Below are 17217 nucleotides of genomic sequence, written 5' to 3' on the forward strand. Positions count from 1 at the left end.
AGCAGGCGCCTGGTCTCCCCGGGGACCCCCAGACCCAGCCACACTGGGAGAAACGCCAGATGCTGTCTCAGATGTGGTGACTGACCTGCCTGCGCTGGCGGCAGGCAGGCTGACACGGTTTATGAGGCAATGCCCTGCCTGGATGTCGCTTGCTCACCTTGTTTCCTCTCCCTTCTTCTCTCCCGCCCTCCAGGCCCTTCCCAACAGAAGAGAGCATCAACGATGAGGACATCTACAAAGCCCTCCCCGACTTGATAGAGTACGTGAGCGCTCCTGCATCACTTCTGCGTCCTTTGTGGGTTGTGGGGGCGGGGGGGTGTTCGCAGAGCGCTGGGAAGGGGAAAGTGGTTGGTGGCTGAGGTGTGTAAGAATCAACCCCAGACCCGGAAGGGAAAGCGTCCGAGACTGGACTTCCACGGCTCCTGGTTGCCTTTGTGTGTCCCTCGCGTGCAGGGCTCTGAGGAGTAGAGGGCCAGACCGCCACCAAGTGAAATTTAAGCCCTTCCCAGGCGTGTAGGTGGTGGAGACAGAGGAGTGGGGCAGTGAAGGGACATTAAGCCGACACTGCACCCCTCTCCTGGAGAGGCAGGACAGACCGTGCCCGCTTGACAGGCGCAAGGAGGGTGCCCTCCGACAGGAACGTGGTCTGAAACCCACTGCACGAGATCTTGGCAGTGACAAGCCTGCAGGAAGTGAGGCCTCTGAAAGACTGCTTGTCACATCCCAGGTCCCCTTAAGCGCCCCTCTTCTCCGGAGCCTAGCCTTCCATAGTGTGAGCAGCGCATCCCGAGCGGGAGGCAGACTCTTTCAGTCCCGGCCCTGCACGCACCTGTGTCGCGGGCAAGTCCAGCACCTTGTCCTCGTGATGTTTTCATCGGGTGCTGGTGCCTGCCTGACAGCACCACCGCTGCCGGGCCTGGGGAGCCCGGGGCGCCTACTGCAGAGAGGTCACGGCCGCTCTGCGCGGTCGGGTGCTGTTGTCGTCGTCGTTGTCCCTGTTAGGAGGGACGGGCCGTCCCCTGAGCCTTCGACGCCACGAATCCCATGTCCCCTCTGGATTTCCTGCGGGAACCCAGGAAGCTGCTTCTGGCTCGTGCGTTTCCTACCAGACCGTGACCTTCCTCCTGTGCCTTCGTTCCAGCGAGACCCGCGTGGAGGACGAGGAGGGCCTGTATGACTGTGTTTACGGGGAGGACGACGGAGGAGAGGTCTACGAGGACTTAATGAAAGCGGAGGAGGCGCAGCAACCCGTAGGCACTCGCCTTGTTTGTTTGTTTGTTTGCTTTTTCTAGTTACTCAGGGTGTTTTATTGGGAAAGTGACAGTTTTAAAAACTCCATCTAATTGTTTATGTGACTTCTGCCGGGATGGCTTTTTTGTTTGTCTTCTTTCTTACCTTTGCTCGTTCTGTGTATATTTGATGCTACGTCAAATCTAAAAGAATAGTTACCTGCTTTGTAACAGAAGATTTTCTTCCGTAACAATACAATTCCATGATTCTGTGAAATTAAGTCCCATTGCTCCTCTGCTATTGTTTTGCTGGGTGACATGTCACTTACCGCTCAGATTTGGTTTCCTTACTAGTAAAATGAAAGGATTAGACGAGAGACATGGTTGTTTTGACCTGTAAAATGCCACGTTTCTATGACTGCAGTAACAAGTCATGGTTACCTAGTTATAACCAGGCCGATCTCTCGGTTAGTGTTTTATTAGAAATAGAAAGCTTCAGAAAACCAGCAATGGTTTTGATTTCTTTCTAGCTACTGCCAGAGAGATTAACACATGAATTTGATTAATTTTAATGGGATCCTTCTAATTGCAGAAATGTCCAGAGAATGACATACGAAGTTGCTGCCTCGCAGAAATTAAGCAGACGGAAGAAAAATACACAGAAACACTGGAGTCGATAGAGAAAGTAAGTGATCAGGTGTCACTCTTGAGGCCCCTCCTGCCTTACATAGTGAATGTATTGGGCTTAGAGTTTCCTCTGTGTGTGTGTGGATTCTAATTTTCAGTAGAACTTTGGGTTTACAGATCTCAAAGCAGATTTAATCCTCCCACAACTATTTATTCACTAGAGGCCCAGTGCACGAAATTCGTGCAAGGGCCTTGCCCTGGCCCCCGCCTGCTGCCGCTGCAGCCGGGGGCCTCTGCCGCGACCCCCACCCGCTGCGGCTTTGTCCAGAAGGAAGGACACCTGGAAGGATGTCCGGTCTAATTAGCATATTACGCTTTTATTATTATAGATTCATTTTAGTTTCTGTGTGCAGGGATTGAGAGTATGGCAGTGAACACAATAGAACTCTGGTTCTTGGTCATGGAAGTTATAGCATTTTATAATACATCATCTGTCTGTTCCATTGTGTGCTCACCACCCAAAGTATTTTCTGCTTTAAATGTATTAACTTGTAATATGTCTTTCTATCTCTGTTCAAGTGTATAATTTGCAAGGCAGAGAAAATAGCTTCTGCTGTTTCTTGGGCATCCATAATACTAATAAACAAGTGACTTTCAGTGAATATTTATTGTTTGTTGATGACAATCTGTTATCTAGATTAGGATGAGTTGTGCTTAATTCTTATTCTCTCTCCTCTCCGGGTAGTACTTCATGGCACCACTAAAACGATTTCTGACAGCAGCAGAATTTGATTCTGTCTTCATCAACATTCCCGTAAGTGAAAATATGCTAGCTAAGCATGGGGTACTTCTATAAAATCCTCATTGGGGTTCCAGATCCCTGTTTTAGCATTCTCTGGTATTCTTTAAGAATTTTGACTCTATTTTCTGCCTCTAGAGTTCTTATAGCTCTATTTTCAAGAAATAACTGATAAGTCATACTGTTAACCAAAAGTCACTCAGAATACATGCACAAGACACGTGGATAAGATTCATGTTGAGGGAGTCTTAGTTAAACAGTCCCTGGGCTCTGTCTGTGTCTGTGGGAGTCCCCTTCTGGCCCACTCACTGCTCCGTGGTTCCTCCAGCCCCTTGACCCCATCTTACGGACACCATCCTGACTCCTTCCATCTCCTCTGCTCCCTACCATTCCTCCACTGTCTTGGTGTCTCTTTTCTGCTTCCGGTTACTAGTATATCAACCTAACTCCCAGGCATGTGCCCTGACCAGGAATCGAACCGAACCGTGACCTCCTGGTTCATAGGTCAATGCTCAACCATCGAGCCACGCCACTGGGCTCAACAGTCTATTTTAATGCAAAAAGAGTTCCTTTTTTTTTTTTTTTATAGGTTTATGTAAGCATTTCAAGTTTCAGAGCACCTTCCAATGGTTTTTTAATCCTAAAAAAATACTTACTTGGAAGCATGAAGCCAGCCAAACGCTATGCCAACTGAAGTCATGCTGGGCAAGACTCATGTTCCGAGGCCTCTGGAGCTGGCTTTGTCTTATTGCACAGCTTTCACGTATAACACGTCAGCCTTTATGTACAGGCTTGCTTGCCTATCCTGACTGGCCCCGTCTGTTTTACTTCTGTTACGTACATTGCGGACGTGCCCCAGTCGGCTCGCTGTGGCACGTTGGTCTTGTCCTTCCTTTGGGCCCAAGGAAGACATTCTCATCCATTTGTAACATTGCAGGAAGAAAGGTCACAACTTTAGGTGAACGGTTAGGATATAACCTAGTGCACGTTCTAGGAAGATGAAGATCTTGAACCACCCAAATGCGGTCATTGTAACCGAGGACCCCATTGGACAGGTCTTACTCTTGACCTTTTCATGAGCCTCAGCCAAAGGACAGGCCCGCTCGGCCGATGTGGCTCAGTGGTTGAGCGTTGACCTATGAAAGGAGGTCACGGTTCCATTCCCGGTCAGGGCACATGCCCAGGTTGGGAGCTCGGTTTCCCAGTGTGGAGTGTGCAGGAGGCAGTGATCCATGACTCTCTCATCATTGATGTTTCTCTCTCCCCATCGCTCTTCTTCTCTGAAATCAATAAAAACATATAAACAAACAAATACTCCCTCCCTCCCTCCAAGCCAAAAGGACAGGCCCAACATGCTCCTGGTTCCTTTTGGCAGTGAGGTGGGGGTGAGGGGGGGAGTCTCAGGGCACAGGGGAGGAGATAGTGGGGGACTGGCCCCTTGGTTCCATGTCCTCATTTCCTGGCTGTGACAAGCAGGACCGTCTGACTGGAAATTACTTGCCTGTCAGGAAACAGGGGACATTCTGCCTTGTGAGGAGCTCGGGTAAGCCTCCTCATGCAATGTATGTGCTCCTCATTCTGCCCCAGTTGTCTGGTGATTTAGCCTGATTGTTGTTAGCTCAGCCCTGGGACACCACTAATTGGCCAAAGCGCAAATCTACATTTCCATGCCCCGAGGACACGATCCTCACTTATCTTGTCAATAAAACATTAAGCACTGGGGTAGTTGAATTTAAACATTTAAAGCAGTTACAAAATGAAAATGAGCTGTGCATATTTTTATACAAGGAATAAATTACCCTTTAATAACCAGTGAAATCATTTCTTTCCCACAGGACATTGGCATTTCAAGTCAGATCGCCTGTCACTCTCCTGTCCTCTTCCCTCCCCTTCCCTTTCCTCCTCTCCACTCCCTCCCCTCGCTCCCTTCCTCCCCGCCTCTCTTTAGGGATATGGATGCGAGCAGGTTTCTGTGCTGAGTGCCTTTAGTGTGTCCTGGGATGGCAATTCTAGCAACATTAGGAGTTCTGGGTTCCGGTGATTTTTTTTGTTTGTTTGTTTGTTTTGGTTCTGATTTCTAACTAACTTTGACCTTGCTTTCTTTTCTAAGGAACTTGTAAAAGTTCATCGGAACCTAATGCAAGAAATTCACGATTCCATCGTAAATAAGAACGACCAGAACTTGTATCAGATTTTCATTAACTACAAGGAAAGGTAACTTGTGAATTTAAAATTTGGGGGCTGTTCGCTGGTAATCGCAGTGAGGGTCAATGTGAACACTGCTCATAGGTAGGAATCACCACTGTTCGTGAGGACACCGTGGGGCAGCGGTTAGAACTCGGGACCGGGGGTCTCTGGTGGCAGTGAGCTCCATGTGTGTGACAGGACAGTAAGCAAAAAGGAAAGGAAGGAAAAGGAAAAACACTGCAGGCGGTTGCCCTGCACGTCAGTGCGGACTCTCCCACCCTGTCACGGAGTCCTGTGGGTTTCAGGAAGTCTCGCTAACTCGCCCGCCTTCTTCTCCCACCTGCCCGTGTCAACTGTGGGTGAGCTGCTACCCAGTGCTTTTTCCAACTCTAATACGTTATCATTCTCCATTGGGGGGTGCTTGATTCGCGCTAAAGTCAGTTTCCCTTTGTCAGTTAGAAAAAAAAATCTTCCCAACAGCCCACATGAGTTAGGAATTTAGCTTAAAATTTTACACCAAGCACAAGAGTTCCTAGCGCTGACTCAGAAGTGGCTCATCAGTTGCTTTGCATCAACTATTAGACAAACACAAACTTATCAGTAGAGTTAAAAGACACATTAAATTTCGCAGCCTCTTTGGGAAATTTCTGAGTCCTTCCGGGGCCCCTCTGTGGAGCAGGCTGAGTCCCTGCGGGCGACGCATCTACCCGCACAGTTCAGGCCCCTCGTCCCCGCTTCAGAGAATGCATTTTCCCGATTAAAAAGGAGGACGGATAGGAGGCTTATGAATGAGTGGAGTCATACGTAAAGATTACGGTACAATTGTAGCATAGCAACCTGCTTTCTGTGTGTGAGTAAACAGTAAAAAGGTGGCCTCTAATAGGCACTTCGCAGCTGACATGCGACGTTATATTAGTTTCCGGTGGACAACGTGGTGAGTAGACATTTACATAACAGGAGCTTAGCCAGAAATGTTAAATTTCGTTGGGGTGTATATTTGTACTCAGCATCTACAGTCGTCAAGCCAGTTTTTAAAATCCTCCTGCTGTAAAAATGTCCGTGCAGTGAATCCCAGTCAGATGCAGCAATAAAAGGAGTCATTTTTAATGCCATCACTGTGCGTGATCCTCCTTCGATGGCTGCCTGTGTGGTGCGTGTGAGAAAGAAGCGAGAAGGCTGAGCTGAGCGAGCCTGGGAGTGAGCCGTTTGCCGGGGTTACCGAGGCAGCGGGTGCCCACCGGCGAGGCTTGCTGTGTGTCTCCCTCGCTGTGGATTTAGAGGTGGAAGTCCTGCCTCTCCCCCTTCCATGTCCGTGCTCTGTTGTCCTAGAGATTTCCTCCTCTGCCTCGTTCCCTCCCAGGCTGGTGATTTACGGGCAGTACTGCAGCGCCGTGGAGTCGGCCATCTCCAGCTTAGACCACATCTCTAAGACGAAAGAAGACGTCAAACTGAAATTAGAGGTGCCTGTTGTTTGGTCTCTTTGTTTATGAACTAACCTAAGAGCAGGATATTCCTTTCCACGCTCAGTGCCACAGTTAACTTCCCCGTGCATTCTAAGTACAACATTCTAAGTATAATTTCACGGCCGTTCTATAAAGTGCATTAGTAGCTACCTGTACACAATATAACATGGTGGAAGTGACAGCCGTGGGACAAGCTGAGGCTGTGGCTGCCTCATGGGCTCATCTCATCAGAGCCTCCTGAGCGTGAGATAGATGTGGGTAATTTCCTGACGTTGGGGCTGAGAAAGCCTGTGACTTAGGACTGAAAGGAACTAGTTTCCTCCCAACAGTTTTCAACTGACTTCCATCACAGCGTGCATTGTAAGTGTATAATACTTCTGCTCCTAACGCCGTGTGAAGATGTCATAATATAGGAAGTGACGGATGCAACCTGTTTTAAGGAGCTGAACATGCAGAGTACGGTCACGGGGGGGACTTTACAGGGAGAGGAGACCCATCATCACCACAGAATTAACAGTTTAACCTCCCATTTGAGACCCGTGACCCAGAACGCTCTCTAATGTGTGGAAGCAAAGCAATCAACGCAATAGTTACCTTTCCAGTGACCTGCGGCAGTTGGCCAGGCCGAGCTGACATTTCTTCTTGCTTAAGATCCTCAGTCCGACACTCATTAGGCACTGCGGTCATTAGAGCTGGTGGAGCTGGCTTTACCACTTCCGGTGCTGTATCATTTTATGTTCCAGGAGAGCTAAGTGTGGCCCCAGGGAAACAAGTCAGAGCTAAGGGGTATTTCCTTGACCAAAACTCTCTCCTGAGCTCCTTCCCAATGCCTTGGTCTGGGAGGTGCAGTTGTCTGAGGATCTTGGACTTACTAAGCTGCCCACTAATAATAATATTCTTATGAGCTCTGTTTTTTAAATTGATTTTTAGAGAGAGAGGCAGAGAGGGAGAGAGAGAAACATCTACCGGCTGCCTCCTGCACGCCCCCTACTGGGGATCGAGGTCACATCCAGGGTATGTGCCCTGACCTGGAATCAAACTGGTGGGTGACCTTTGGTGCACAGGACAATGCTCAAGCAACTGAGCCATTCTTTTTGAACTACCCTATAAATAGGTGAGAAACAGTAAAGTACTAGTTTAAAATACACTTTTAAAAAAGCATAGTGTGAGGTTAAAAAAAAAAAGACACTTGAGGCTTTGGAAACATTGACTCCTGTAGTAAGTTTACACTTGAGCATATTTTTGGAGTCAATCATTTCATTTCATTCAGTTCAACAAACACTTAAGCAAATACTAGATCTTAGAGGTATGGGCGACATCTTGGGGAAGGGATTACGTACAACAAGAATGAAAAGACCCACGAGGCACGGAGAGAGAGCATCGTTTTGATTGGGGTTGTTACTAAAGGCCTGGAAGTGTGGTTCTTGAGGAGAACGCTGGGTTCTGCCAGGAACTGGACCAAGCACATGGCAGTTGGAGAGAACCAGGGTGTGTTGGTGGGGAGGCCCTTGTGGGTTGGATGGGCCGGGGCGTGGATGAGATTGGGGACAAGGCAGCGCTATCAGCCTATGAGGAGGAAGACCCAGAGGAAAGACTCCCATCTTCATACATAGAGTTTTTCTTACCGATTCATATTTAGAGCTGAAATGCTCCAAGGTTGGTTTGTTTATGGTTTTTCATTGTAGGTGCTCTCTATTTTTTAGAAAGAAGCCTTATTAAGAAGGAAAAGGAGATGTTTATCATGCCGTCACAGTTTTGTGTATGGCCTTGGCGTCTTTTTGTGTTGGCTCTATGACCCCCTTTGATAAAACTAACAGGGTTTTTAACGCACGTTTTAAAAACCACGTTTCACTAGGAGTGTTCCAAACGGGCCAACAATGGGAAGTTCACTCTCCGAGACTTGCTCGTGGTCCCAATGCAGCGCGTGTTAAAGTACCACCTTCTCCTGCAGGTACGTCACTTACAGCCCCTGCTCGTTCGTTCCTTCAAAAATGTTCATGAGGCACCCACTGTGTGCCCGATGCGCCGTGTCTGGGGCCCGATCCCCTTGCAGTTCTCAGTGATCAGTGGGGCGCGATGGGAAATCACGGCTGGAAACTGGCCTTCCTTGAAGCCAAGGTGACTCTCATTTTTCACAAGGTCACACTTCCTGTCCCTCAAACAGCTGGCTCCAGACAGGTCTAAAAATTAAATAATCAAGTCAAAACAAATATGAAGACCCCTTCGGCCAAGTCCTTTGTAGTGGTATTAATCACTTACTAGATTCTCGATATTGCTATACACCCGGATTCGGCAGGTTAATTCTGCAAGAACTTTTGCCTGATAACCATAACCTACAGAGAGTTATGTCAGATTCTGGGTTGCTTTCTGCTCTAGTAGATTATAATAAGGCTACATGTATTTTGAAGGGATTCTCGTTATAACCCCGAAGCTTATGGTTTCCACGGTTAGTCCTCTAATGAGGGTGGAGAGTCTTATAAATTTAATTTGATGGCTGTGCCAGGAGACTCATTAGTTCTGCTCCAAAGGAATGTCCTACTGCATTAGCCTATCTACTCTGCTGATGCTTGTGAAATGTTGTTTTAAACAGGTCTCCTACCTGCGTGTGAAATATGATTTGGAGTCTTCTGTGCTTTGGACCTCCTGCATATTACATTTCTTGCACTGTAGCTGCAGAATTATTAGTCATCCCTATTTTTGTTCTACTGAGAAATCAGAGAAATTCAAACCTTGATTACTTCTTTAAAACGCATTAAAACATGTATGAGACCTAAACTCAGAGCAACTTTACTCAAATTGGATTTTATGAAGAAGTAATAAGGAAGACTAAGGCGATAAGTTTCTGAGATATCGTGGAACTAAAAACCTGTCCAAAATAAGAGAATAATTTATTTAGTAACGTTGGTTACTAAATACCAATGGAAGCGTTTAGAAGGTGCAGTTTTCAGGATACATCTGTTTGTATCACAGGACTTTAGACAGACTTCTAAAAGTATAAAATGTGACTATACTTCTATGAAATTTAGCAAACTTTTTCCTAATTCCTCTTGGATTGTTTTGTACTTTAAATTTTGAAAGTATGTTTAGTCCCATGATGATGGGCACTTGGGTTGCTTCCAGATATTGGCTATTGTAAATTACACTGTAACTGAACATAGGGGAGCACATATCCTTTCAAATTAGTGATTTGGGTTTCTTCTGATATATTTCCAGAGCGGAATCGCTGAGTCTTACAAGGCAGTTCCATTTTTAATTTTTTGAGAACTTCTCTATTGTTTGTGGCTGTGCCAAACCTACATAAAGGGTTAATTTTTAAATGTTTTCTTCCTTATGTTTGGGTGTTAATTTGATGAAAACAGTACTAAACTGTGTCTTCCAAATAGGAACTGGTCAAGCATACCACCGACCCCACAGAGAAGGCGAATCTGAAACTGGCTCTGGATGCAATGAAGGTAAACGATGCGCCGTGACCTTGCTTGTGTTTGTTATTCTTGCCTAAAAACAAGAGACTGCTCTCTGCTAATCCATATGCATGGTATGCTGATCTATATATATAAAAGCCTAGGCGACCGTTTGACCGGTAGCTACGACGCGCAATGACCAACAGGGAACAGATGCTCCAACCAGTAGGTTAGGTTGCTGTTGGGGCCCTGTCAGCCCCGAATCTGCTTTACCCACACCCAGGACCCAGAGAGGAGGGAGGAGGGAACCCGATTCCTCGCGGAATCGGCTGTGGGTTAGCTTACTGCTGGGGCCCTGTTGGCCCTGAATCTGGTTCACCTGCACCAGATTCCCTTTCAATGTGCGCTAATCCATGCACTGGGCCACTAGTATATTATAATATACATAAGTATTTGTATAGTTTTGTTTTTGGTGGGGAGAGTTGAATAGTTTTTAACCGAAATACACTTGCATGAATTTAATTGTTAGACAAAAACACATAAAACCAACAGGTGAATTAAAATAACTTAAAAATATTTTTATTGATTTCAGAAAGGAAGGGAGAGGGAGAGAGAGAGCGACAGAAACATCAATGATGAGAGAAAACCATTGATCAGCTGCCTTCTGCATGCCCCACACTAGGGATCAAGTCTACATGTGCCTCAACTGGGAATCCAACTGTGACTTCCTGGTTCATAGGTCGATGCTCAACCACTGAGCCATGCCGGCTGGGCGAAAATAATTTTTGTTCCTTATGAATGTTATGACAACTTCCATAACCTCCAGGAATGAGTTCATATCGTGGTTGCCTTTGACATTCTCTGCATGGTTACTGACAGAACTCTGCCGGCTTGTATAAGCATCAGCTGGGCGGTGCCCGCGGAACACAGGTGTGACGTACTTTCTCGGCCGAGGCCTCTGCCAGGCTTCCTTCGGTGGGCTCTGAGCATCAGGGCACGCAAGGTTCAGTTTGGGTTTCTATGTTCAGGGACACCTGAAAGTCAGGAATGACAAGTAGATAGAGGCAGACTTTCTGAGCACCTGGGGGCTCTAGAAGACCCGACTTCCACACTGTGCTGGACTTTGAAAGAAATATTCGTCCCTAATTTAAAACAGAAGCAAATGTGTCCTCAGAGCAACATGCGAGGTGACAGTGAGACGGTGACGATACTTCCCCGTGTCTCTGGGCCATTTCCCAGCTGTCCGCCGCTCTGTACCCACCCCGTCAGGGCCCATCACCCAGTTACTTATTGTTATAAAAAGTCATACCCAGGGTCTAATTTTAAAGAGATCATTTATAGATACAGGCTCTGGAAAGGCAGGCTTTCATTTAGAACAAAGTTCAAAACTGCCTTTTGTCCGAGTTCGGTTCCCGCTGCTTCAGACGAACTGAAGGGAACAGAGATGATGAAAAAGACCCCAGAACACAGGAGAATCGAGAGCGCGTGCAATAAAAATAGCGGGTCACCATGTGGAAGATTCGCTACTGTTTCCTCCGAAATGGGAGCAGCCGTTTAAAAATAGGCGGCGGCACAGGGAGGAAGGCGGCCGGGGTGAACGGTGCCCTGTTTCACCGAGTTCTCTGCTCTCGCTCGCCTCCGTCCGCTCCCCTTTCAAAGGCTTGATTGAAGGCTCCCAGCAATAAAGGCGTGAACTGATGGCGGAAAACAGTCCTGCCGATTCCTTGTCTGACTTCCACTTACCTTTCCCTCCCTCGCCGAGCCCTCCGTTTTGCCCTTAGTCCCACCCGCGTGCAGTGTCCTCCTCTGAGGGTCTTGGTTAATGTGTTTGGGACGTGCATTCTCCGGACCTGTTCCCTTTCTGCTGTTCTGCGTGGGGTCACTTTTTTTTTTTTCCATCCTGTTCTTCTTAAGGGTGAGGTCAGTGACACCTCTTTGGTCTTCCAGCTGTCCTCCAGACATTTAAAAAAATACATTTCTATTGCTCTCAGAGAGGGAGGGAGAGAGAGAGAAAATCAATGGTGAGAGAGAATCATTGATCGGCTGCCTCCTGCACACCCCACACTGGGGATGGAGCCCGCATCCCGGGCACGTGCCCCGACCTGGAATGGAACCGTGACCTCCTGGTTCATAGGTCGATGCTCAACCACTGAGCCACGCCGGCCGGGCTGTCCTCCAGACATTTTAACTTGCTCGTGGTGAGCAGCTTTGATTGATTCGACTGCCATCGAAAAGCCATGGTACTTTTCTGCTCGGAAGGGAATGATGTGTTTTCTTTCGAACAGCTCTCACCTCTTCCCCGATCTCAGGGGCCTTCTTTTTGTCCTCTCCTCTTCATTCCGCAGGACTTGGCACAATATGTGAACGAGGTGAAGAGAGACAACGAGACCCTGCGTGAAATCAGGCAGTTCCAGCTCTCTATAGAAAATCTGGTAGGTCATGGTCATCCGTCCAGCTTCCCTACCCTGCCAAGTGTTGTTTTTGAAGAAAAGACACTTTACTTGCAATGTTCTAATTCTAGCTTATTTTCCCTCTTCCTGTTTGGCAGCATCCACACGGATGGCTAGTGGCACCTGGGACAGTGACTCTGCCCTCACTGTCCCCTCACCTTAATCACACAGCTTCTTCCCCCGCCATCCAGATCCTAGACCTCGGCGCCCTCACCGCCGTACATACTCATGCTGATTCCTGTGCATTCACTCATTTTACGTGTGACTATTATGCTGGGTGACTGTTATGCACCCGACCTTGAGCTTGGGGCTGGGGCTGGAACTCTGAGCCACGCGGTCTCATGGTGGAGGAGACAGGGAACAGAGAGCTTAAAGATGCTATTTTGAGATAGTGCTGTGAACAGGGCGATACAACAAGGGATAAGAAGGGGAGGCCTCGTTTAGATAGGATGGTTAGAAAAAGCCCTTCCGAGGTGGTGGCCCCTGGGACCTGAAGCCTAAGAAGAAGCCGCAGCACAGGGATTGGGGGAAAGGATTCTGGGCAGAAGCCACAGTGATACTGGTGGGGAGAGGCCCCCTACTGGGGATGGAGCCCGCAGCCCCGGGCTGTGCCCTGACCGGGAATGGAACCGTGACCTCCCGGACCGTGGGCCGGCGCTCAGACACGGAGCCGGCGGGCTAAGTCAGAACTGGTCATTCTTGAGATCTCAGATCAGGGACACCCTCCTTGACTCTTTAAACCAAAGTGGGTCCCCGGCCATCATGCTGCCCTTCATGGCAGGCGCGCATTTGTAAATACAGACTGACTTCTTTCCCCGCTGGCTAGTAGCTCCATGAGGGCCAGGTCCATGTCATTCCGCCCTATTACAGTGGCTGACAGAGTGGATGCTCAAGAAATGCTAGTTCCCGCACCTTCCTTGTGACTTGAGTTCTTAGGATGAATGCTCTCTTGTGGTAGCTGCCTTCCTCATTAGGGTTACAAGTAAAATTAGTTCATGTCCTCAGCCTGCCTCCCGGGAGGACCAAGGACAGGCTGTTTCTGAAAGTGTATCATGTAGATCTGAGCATGTTGGAGGAAGTGTGCTGAATGTGAAATGAAGTTGTAGTGTAACAGAGTAGTGGTTCTTAATACACACCCTCACTGAAGTTTTCTCTGTTTCTTTATGTGACTGTGGAACACTGAGACACGTACGTTTTCTCTTTCAGAACCAACCAGTGTTGCTCTTTGGACGGCCCCAGGGGGACGGGGAGATTCGAATCACCACTCTGGACAAGCACACGAAGCAGGAAAGGTGAGGAAGGGGAGCGTGCACTTCCCCAGCAAGTCATTCATGTCCGAGCCTGAGGAGACCTCCGAAGCAGTTCCTCCAGGCGGAGCGGGGACACGGAGGCAGAAGCCGAGGGCGAGCCAGCCTCCGTTTCCTAAATGTTCCTCGTGTACGTCCGTCAGGTGGTGTCCCCTCTGCTTGGTGTCTGTTGATTTGCCTAAGTTCTTAGGTAGGAAGTGGCAGCTGGAGGATGTCAGCGGGGTAAACCGACACTGAGAGGAGAGAGAGGCACCATAGCACGGATAACTGCCACCACTCACAGTTGTTTCATTTCTTGGGTCTACGTTTTAAAATAACAAAAATACCAAATGTCCAAAGGAAGATATTTGAGCGAGGATCACTGCGTGAGTGAGTCTTTCTGGAGGGGAATTTGTAGGTGGAGTCCTTGGAGATTAGTAAGCTTGGCCTGCTGTCCCAAACTGTATGTGATTATCACTTGGTTGAAATGGCCCTTTCCTGGAACCTTTGCAGATGAGAAAGCCAGCCAGCAGGGGGCAGCATCAGCTCTTGCTTCCACCTGATACCCAGGCTCTACAGGGAGCTTCCAGGAGACACGCATCCTTTTAGCATCTCCAGGAAAATAGGCTTTGAAAGTGATGCAAGTGTTAACGCTGCACGAATGTATCATTATCATAGTTTCAAAAATGTGTGCGTATAAATCACAGAGAGTTTTCGAAAGGTACAAGGATTGGTATTGGGTAATGGGATGATAGCTTTTCTCCCCAGTTACGTTGTTTTTAATAAGAAAGAAGGGAAACCGCAGCATGTAAGCTTAACCAGAGCTTTCTCTGGTTTGCGCTTTGCTCCGGTGCCTCTCGGGCGGTGGCTCAGGGGGCTCCTGCCTGTAACCACAAGGAGCAGCCTGCAGGCAAGAGCGCGGGGCCACAGGTGGGCCAGGTGGGAGCCCGCTCAGCACCTCCCTGGTAGCATGACCTTCAGCAGATGACTCCCCATCCTCAGTTTCCTCCACAATAAACGACAGTTCTAATGTCTGGCTCCCCAGATGGCCATGGGGTTTAAATGGTGTCCATCACCTTGGTGAAAGGCATTCGGGCTGATCCTAATAACATCAGGAGAAGTTAATTGCCTTTGTTTTCATTTATATTATTCTGTAAATGGTTAGCTTTTAAACTAAGACAAAAGTAATTTAGGTTCAAGGGCAACACTTTTTATGGCTAATCTCAATGTTTCTTTTTAAAAAATATATTTTTACTGATTTCAGAGAGAGAAAGGGAAAGGGAGAGATAAAAACATCAATAATTCATGAGAGTCATTGACTAGCTGCTCTTGCACGCCCCCTACTGGGGATCGAGCCCGCAACCCCAGGCATGTGCCCTGACTGGGAATTGAACCGTGACCTCCTGGTTCATGGGTCAACGCTCAACCACTGAACCACACTGGCCTGGCTCAGTTGTTTCTTATAGCTATGTTGAGTGTGCCTGTGGTTCTTATCAAAATGTTTCTTTCTTTTTTTTTTTTTTTTTTTGCCCTAGCTGGTTTGGCTCAGTGGATAGAGCCCTGGCCTGTGGACCAAAGGGTCCCGGGTTCTATTCTGGTCAAGGGCATGTATCTTGGTTGCAGGTTCCTCCCTAGCCCGGACCCTGGTCAGGGCTCGTGCAGGAGGCAACCAATCAATGTGACTCACATCGATGTTTCTCTCTGTCTTTCCCTCTCTCCCACTCTTCCTAAAAAATCAATGGGGAAATATCCTCAGGTGAGGATTAACAAAAAACAAAACAAAACAAAAATAACACACAAATAAAAACGTTTTTCCTGGTTTTTAAATAAGGAAACAGAGGTACAGCAAGACCACTCGTTTACTTAAGGGTAGTGAAGGGTACGATGCTCACAGGTCATTCTTCAAAGTACAGCACTGCCACTGTCTTCAACTCAAAGGAAAAATGTTTGTTTGGTTTAATTCACTTATAAGGGAAGAACTAACACATGCTTCCAAACCATTTTAAATCAGCCTCCCTCTCCCTCTTCCCCCACCCCTCTCTCTCTCTCTCTCTCTCTCTCTCTCTCTCTTTCTCTTTTTTTCTCTCAGGCACATCTTCTTATTCGACTTGGCAGTGATTGTATGTAAAAGAAAAGGTGACAACTATGAAATGAAGGAAATAATAGATCTTCAGCAGTACAAAATAGCCAACAATCCTACAACGGATAAAGAAAACAAAAAGGTGACTTCTTGGAGATTCATAACTGGTTTACTCAGGATTTTGAACATTCAAGGAAAATGGGCTCACCCATTCCCGGGAGGGGTAACGCATCGATTTAGGAGTTTCTGTTTCTGGAAGCTGATTAGGGGAAAGAGTGGGACGGTGTCACAGCTGATACGCTCATCCCAAATGCTGGTGACCAGGACAGCCCGACGCCTTTGGCATAGAAATGGTTGTAGATGTGAAGTTGACCGCGGGGATCTTGATGGGTCACAGTTTAACGTTACGAGAGGTCTGTGGATGGTTATGGTGGTGGCGCAGTGAATTTGGGAACGTGATGTTACTCATGCATGATCCGTATTAACCTGAGGAATATTAATTTTAACAGTGGTCTTATGGCTTCTACCTCATCCATACCCAAGGACACAATGGGTTAGAATTTTATTGCAAAACAAAAGATTTAAAGAAAAAATGGCTGGAACAGTTTGAAATGGCTTTGTGAGTATTCCTACTTTTAAAAGTGCTTCTTCCCTACTGCTTCCCTCTCTTATGAACAATGTGGCCCATGTGTAGAGGCTGCGGGGACACAGGCAGGAGCCCGTGCTGCTGGCTCTCTGCTTGGCCACCTCGGTCTCCGAGGACAGAGGTTTGGGCGAACTTCTTCAAGGAAAAGGAAGAGGGAGCTCTGGCCTTCTGTTTGAATTTTTCTCCTGGGCGTATCTTAATTCCTTAGCTTCCAGCACCCACGGAAAGCATTATTCTAATGACAAACTTTCAGTGTTATTACCTTGTTTTTAATATACATGCAGTTTTTAAATCGAATAGGAATTACTCCCCCCAAACACATGCACACACACATACACCCATGCACACACATATACACCCATGCACACACACATACACCCATGCACACACACATACACCCATGCACACACACATAGACCCATGCACACACACATACACCCATGCACACACACATACACCCATGCACACACACATACACCCATGCACACACACATACACCCATGCACACACACATACACCCATGCACACACACATACACCCATGCACACACACATACACCCATGCACGCATTTTGTTGTTAATAGAAAGATTGATCCCCTCCCACCTGTTTGTTTTGAACTCATTTATTGTTTGGATCCCGGAGAAACTGCTGGGCGCGTTGAATGAAGGCTTTCAGAGCGTGGCTTCTTTCAGGCTCTTTCCTTTGATTAAAGTCGCAGCTCAACAAAGAGGTGGGAGTAATTCAGACCTGTTCCCAAGGGAAGGGCGTGGGGAGATGTAATTACATAAGAACCAGCCATTCGGGGGGTGGGGGGCTCCTTCCCGTCTTGATGCTTGTGCATTGTGACCTGGCTGTGGAAACACACAGGTCACCCTGAAATGGAAACTGTTAGCAAAGGTGGAACTAAGAAAAAAGGACACCCGCACTTGCGGGATCTGCTTCATTTGTATTCTAGCATTTCTTACCATTTGCAGACAGATTCCATCAGGTTCTTTTTCTTTGCTTTGTTTTAAGAAATGCTCCTGTTTATATAAAATGGAGGTGGGAT

General features: G+C 47.5%; 1 protein-coding gene across 3 annotated transcripts in view; it reads left to right on the plus strand.

Moving 5' to 3' along the window:
* The window catches only part of VAV3 (vav guanine nucleotide exchange factor 3), a 178032-nt gene that overhangs the window by 56562 nt on the left and 104253 nt on the right, over positions 1-17217 (plus strand). For all 3 annotated transcript variants that reach the window (XM_080648159.1, XM_080648160.1, XM_080648161.1), the window contains exons 4-15: positions 194-259; positions 1142-1250; positions 1822-1914; positions 2602-2670; positions 4766-4869; positions 6203-6302; positions 8161-8256; positions 9689-9757; positions 12052-12138; positions 13363-13448; positions 15532-15664; positions 16032-16141. In XM_080648159.1, the coding sequence (XP_080504285.1) occupies positions 194-259; positions 1142-1250; positions 1822-1914; positions 2602-2670; positions 4766-4869; positions 6203-6302; positions 8161-8256; positions 9689-9757; positions 12052-12138; positions 13363-13448; positions 15532-15664; positions 16032-16141 (1122 nt within the window). The remainder of the gene's footprint in view (positions 1-193; positions 260-1141; positions 1251-1821; positions 1915-2601; positions 2671-4765; positions 4870-6202; positions 6303-8160; positions 8257-9688; positions 9758-12051; positions 12139-13362; positions 13449-15531; positions 15665-16031; positions 16142-17217) is intronic.

The sequence above is a fragment of the Plecotus auritus genome (genome assembly GCF_963455305.1).
Source record: "Plecotus auritus genome assembly, chromosome: 12".
Taxonomy (NCBI): domain Eukaryota; kingdom Metazoa; phylum Chordata; class Mammalia; order Chiroptera; family Vespertilionidae; genus Plecotus; species Plecotus auritus.